Here is a 5,094-nt window from a genome sequence, read left to right as displayed (position 1 = left end):
TCGGGTGCTCCTTGAGGACCCTCTCCTCCACCCCCAGCAGGTGGGAGCGGGTGAGGGTCCCGCCCCGCGGCCCCGGAGCCTGCGCACTGTGGCCGAGCCGAGGAGGCCACGCAAATTGTGTTCCTGCGCCGGGTCCTTCCGGGTTAATGAGCTGACAGCGTGATGAAAGCTGACCATTTGTAATGTGTCTCCGCCCGCCGCCGCGCCCCGAAGAGGTTAATGGGTGACCGAGGCCGGCACCTGCCCCTCGCTGGCCTCTGGGCCAGGCGCACAGCCTGCCCCCGCCCTCGCCGGCCCGCGCCCGGCTGCGCAGAGACTCCTAATCAATTAGCCCATTAACCAGCCCCGGAGGAGCCGAGGAGGGAGAGGCCCGCCGCCGCCGGCCGCAGCGCTCCCTCCCCGCGGCTAACGGTGCCGGGAGCGCCGGGCTTCCAAAGGGCGCGGGGGGCGCGGAGGGAGCTCGCGGTCAGGGCCCCAGGGCCTCAGGGCCTGGGTTCGGGCAGGGACTGACCCGGAGCTGCGTTTGGGGACCCAGGGGGTAGGGCTTCGGGGTCGGTGGGAGGCGAGGCCGCAGACGGGAGGTGGGGGTGCCTGAGCTGGGGGCCTCGCCTCACCTTAGAAGCTTCAGTAGACACCGCGCCCAGGCCGCCTCTGCCTCAGGCCGGCCGTCCTGGGTCCGGGAACAGCTGACCTGGGGGTGTGAGCGGCGAGAGCCAGGCCTCCCTCCGGGGGCTGTGAGGAGCCAGGCCTCCAAGTGCCTACTGGGTGCCCAGCCAGGAGTGGGCACTGCGGCCTCCGGGCTTCCTGGAGGTAGGCGTTGCTCCCTCACTTTTCAGAGGAGAAGACCAAGGCCCAGGAAGTTTAAGGTCCCTGGTAAGGCCTCCCAGGCCAGAGGGAAGCGGCTTTGCCCAATTCCAACACCACGTCCCCTCCGCCCCTCCCCGCCCGCCCCTCTCCTTCCCCGGAGCCCAGCGCTGTTTGGGCCAGCAGTCCCGCCTCCTCCGATATTTGCAAAGAGGGAGAAAACAGCCAGAGCAAAACGGACCAGATGGGTGTGGCCCAGCCAGCCAAGGTCCGCAGAGTTCCTACTGTGCGCTCCCGGTGCCCCTAGGAGAGCTCCTACTGTGCGCTCCCCAGGGCGTTTCCGTTCCCACTCCAGGTGACCCCCGAAACAAGAGGGGAGCGCGCTAACGAGGGGTTCACTTTCCATCCGAGGCCAGGAACCCCCGGGTGGGACTGGATTGTCCGAGTCCTCGCAGCGCCAACTGCCCACGGGGCGCTGGGATGGACCCGGGGTCTCTGGAAACAGGATCCAGGGCTCCGCCCCTGCCGGGCCCACCCTCCCGGACGGCCCCGCGGTGCCAGGGGCCTGGGAGGGGGGTGGGGCCTCCGGAGGAGAAAGGGCAGCGGGAACGGCTCCAGGCTTCACAGCTGAGCTCCCGGGAGCGCCGCAGCTCCCAGGCGCAGACTCCGCCCCCTCCCCCTCCCCCTCCCCCCAGGGGCGCGGGGGTCTGGGGGCTCCCAGCCTGCTGGCTCCGGACGCGGAGGCTGGGGAGGGTCGTGGAGCAGCCCGCGCTGGCTCTCCGGGGGGCGCGGACCCGTCGCCTGCGGGGGGAGTCGGGCCTGGCCAGACCGGACTTACGCGCAGTCGCCGCCCCTGGAGGAGGCGCGGCCCCCAGAGGAGGCGCGTCCCGCGGGTCCGGTCCAGCCGCACGGAGGCCGGGGCCTGTCCGGAGGGATGCGGCGCTCGGGCCCGGGAGCCCCGGCTGGACCCCGCAGTGCCCGCCCGGCTGTGGGCGCGCCGCGGGGAGCACCGGCGCGGCGGGCCCGGTCTCGGCTTTTTGAAAATGTCCGGGGCCGCTCGGCGGCGCTGCGATTGGCCGCGTCCCGCGGACCGCTATGCAAATGAGCCGCCGCCCGCCGCGGGCCCGGAGCGCCGCGGGCAGAGCGGGGGCGTCCGCGCCGGGGCCGGGCGGGCCACCCAGAGCCCGCGGGCAGGGACCCCGCGCCGCGTCCCGGGCCCGCGTCCCCCGCGCGCAGGGCCGCCCGCCAGCCTCGCGCCCCCTCCTCCTGACCCCCTCCCGCCCCTCCCCCGCCGCCTTCCCGCACCACCTTCCCGCCGACCGTCTCTAAAGGGCGTTCTCGTTTCCTCCGGTTTCTTATGAACCAGGATGGGCAGCAAGGAAGATGCGGGCAAGAGGTGCCCGGCGGCCGGCGGCGGCGTCTCCAGCTTCTCCATCCAGTCCATCCTGGGCGGGGGCCCCTCCGAGGCCCCGCGGGAGCCGGCCGGCTGGCCCGCCAGGACGCGCAGCCTGTCCGTGTCCTCGGAGGAGGAGGAGCCGGACGATGGCTGGAAGGCGCCCGCCTGCTTCTGCCCCGACCCGCGCGGCCCCACGGAGCCGGGCGCCCGGCGCCACGCCCCCATCCCCTTCCCCGGCCTGGGTAAGGACCGCCGCCCGGCCGCCGCGCTCCGGGGGAGGGACCTGTGCTTTGCGGCGGCCCCGCTGGCCGGAGCCCTGGCCGCCCGGGGTCCCGGGTCCGAGGGGAGAAGGCGCGCGCGCTGGGCCCCACGGGCGCTGGGGAGGGACCCCGGCGCGGGGCGGGCGCGGGGGGCCGGGCGGAGGGAGAGGGACCGGGCGGGCAGGGTGCCGGCCCTCGCTGGCCCCGGAGCGCGTGGACACTCGGCCACCCCGGGTCTGAGAGCGGCCGCTCGCCGCCGCGGTCCCTCCGCTCATTGTCTCGTCCCCTCTCCTCCCACCCTGGCGGGCAGGAGCCCGGTCGCACGTTGACAATAGCTCCTTTCAGGGGCCGTTCCCGTTCACGGCAGCGGACAGGCAGCCCCGCTTAGTCCTCAGCGATCCCCGGACAAACGGCCATGACGCGGCGCCGCCCCATAAAGCGGGGAGCCCCCCGGCCCATTCCTTCCGGGCAGAGCCGCCTCCGCGCGGCCCCGCTCCCCGCCCGCGCTCCCCTCTCCGGGAACCGGCGTGCAGAGCCCGGGCTGGCAGCGGGTCCCTGGAGTTTCTTAGAGGCCCGGCGCGGGCCCGGGGCTGCGGGCGCCGGCCAGAGGGAGGGGGCGGCGGCCGGCGCCGGGGGTGCCCGAGGCGCCCCGTCCCCACGGCCTCCCTGTCTGTTTCCCCCCCAGGCGCCCCCAAGGCCGGCGGCGGCGCGGGCCCGGCCGGCTCGCCGCACCTGCCCTTCCTCCCGCCGCACCCGGACTGTAAGGAGGAGGAGCGGCTGCGGCCCGCGGGCTCGCCGTCGCCGGGCCCCGAGCGGCCGCGGGAGGGCGGCGCGGAGCGGCCGGCGGGCGCCGCCAAGAAGAAGACGCGCACGGTCTTCTCGCGCAGCCAGGTCTACCAGCTCGAGTCCACCTTCGACCTGAAGCGCTACCTGAGCAGCGCCGAGCGCGCCGGCCTGGCCGCCTCCCTGCAGCTCACCGAGACGCAGGTGAAGACGTGGTTCCAGAACCGCCGCAACAAGTGGAAGCGCCAGCTCTCGGCCGAGCTGGAGGCCGCCAACATGGCCCACGCGTCGGCGCAGACTCTGGTGGGGCTGCCGCTGGTGCTCCGGGACAGCTCGCTGCTCCGCGTGCCCGTGCCGCGCTCGCTGGCCTTCCCCGCGCCGCTCTATTACCCCGGCGGCGGCAGCCTGCCCGCCCTGCCGCTCTACGGCCTGTACAACAAGCTGGACTACTGACCGCGCGTCCATGCGCCCGGCCCCGCGCCCCCGGCACCCCCGGTGCTCCGGCCCCGCGCCCCAGCCCGCGGGGAGCCCCCAGCACGACCCCAGGGCGGCTCCAGCTCCCGAGCGGGCGGCGAGCGGCCAGAAACACCGAGAAATACACCGTGTGTATTCCTTACCTCCTGTTTATGGCCTCTGCCCCCCTCTCTCCTGTGGATCGTTTGGGGGACTTATGGGTCCGCCTCGGGCCAGACCCGCTTCTGCCCCAAACGAACCGGGAGGCTGGACACCCCGCGGGAAGGGGTGTCCTCCTGGGGCGGTGGGAAAGGTGGCCGGGCCAGCGGGATCGGTGGGGAGAAGCCAACCAGACAAACAGGGAAACACCAGCCCGGCCTCCGCGTCCTCCGCCTCCGCACACACGTCCCTGCGCCCAGTCCGCCACGGCCCGGCGCCTCCGACCGTGACCTCCGCGCCGCCTTTCCGTTTCCCTCGTCCTGAGGAGGGGCGGGGGCGAAGGGTGAGGTTTCAGATCTGTACATATTTTTAAAGAAAAGGAAATAAACCACTTTAAGCATCCTCGCTGGCTGTGGTGGCTGCTGGCACGTGGAGGGGTTCCCGCTTGGGGTGGAGGGGTTGGAGTGGGGTAGAAGAAGGCTGACCGGCCGGGTGAGGGCGGGGCCGGGGTCAGGGGTTAAGGGTCGGGACGCTAGCTGGCAGCACGTGAGCTGGATGGCACCCGTTCCACTCCCCGAATCCAGTTCGAAACCGGTGCGGAGAGGGACACGGCGGGGTGGACACCGGAGGGAGAGAGCGCCTTCCCGGCACCGGTCGCCTGGGCTCCGCAGCACCGGGGCGGCGCGCGGCTCGGTGCGCCCTGGACCCGGGCGCCTCTCCGGGACGCAGGGCAGGCGGGGGCGCGGCCAGGACCGGGTCCCAAGCCCCTTCACCGCCCCCAGCCCGCGGCCAGGCCATCCCCGGCGGGTGGCCCAGCGGGGCGCTCCGTGCGGCGCGGGGAGCAGGCGCTTGGGCGGTGGCGGAGGGGGGGTCTGCGCTGGACCCCAGGAGAGGGGGCGCGGGGTGCCGGGGCGGGGGGGGGGCACCTCTCTGGCTGTTTCGCTGTCGGGTGTCCGCATTGTGTGCGGCTGAATAATGGGGTCGCGGTCAGCGCGCGGCTGCTCGGGTGGAGGAAAGCCGGGGAGGCCTGGGCGCCCGCGGACCTCCGGCCCCAAGGGCGAGGGTTGTGCCCTGGAGGAGGGCGCGGTGCCCAGGGAACAGCGCGGGAGCCGCATGCAAATCTCTCCCAGGGCGGATCGCGGCCACCTGTTCCTGCTAAAACGGTTCCTGGTCTGAAGAGGAAGCCTGAGTTTAGGGGTGGCTGGTGTTTGGTGTCACGTGAAACGAGCTCCAGACGGG

The 5,094-nt window shown here is 73.6% G+C and overlaps 1 protein-coding gene across 1 annotated transcript; it reads left to right on the top strand.

Moving 5' to 3' along the window:
* Positions 1-1,829: 1,829 nt before the first annotated feature.
* Positions 1,830-4,257, top strand: HMX2 (H6 family homeobox 2). Its single transcript, XM_084904608.1, has 2 exons — positions 1,830-2,442; positions 3,146-4,257. The coding sequence occupies exons 1-2, from the start codon at positions 2,172-2,174 to the stop codon at positions 3,694-3,696; spliced, it is 822 nt and encodes a 273-aa protein (XP_084760734.1). The 5' UTR covers positions 1,830-2,171; the 3' UTR covers positions 3,697-4,257.
* The last annotated feature ends 837 nt before the right edge of the window (positions 4,258-5,094 follow it).

Source organism: Pipistrellus hanaki (genome assembly GCF_964339955.1).
Source record: "Pipistrellus hanaki genome assembly, chromosome: 14".
In the NCBI taxonomy this organism is placed as follows: domain Eukaryota; kingdom Metazoa; phylum Chordata; class Mammalia; order Chiroptera; family Vespertilionidae; genus Pipistrellus; species Pipistrellus hanaki.
Note: the sequence above shows the minus strand (reverse complement) of the source record. Positions and strands in the feature narration are given on the sequence as shown.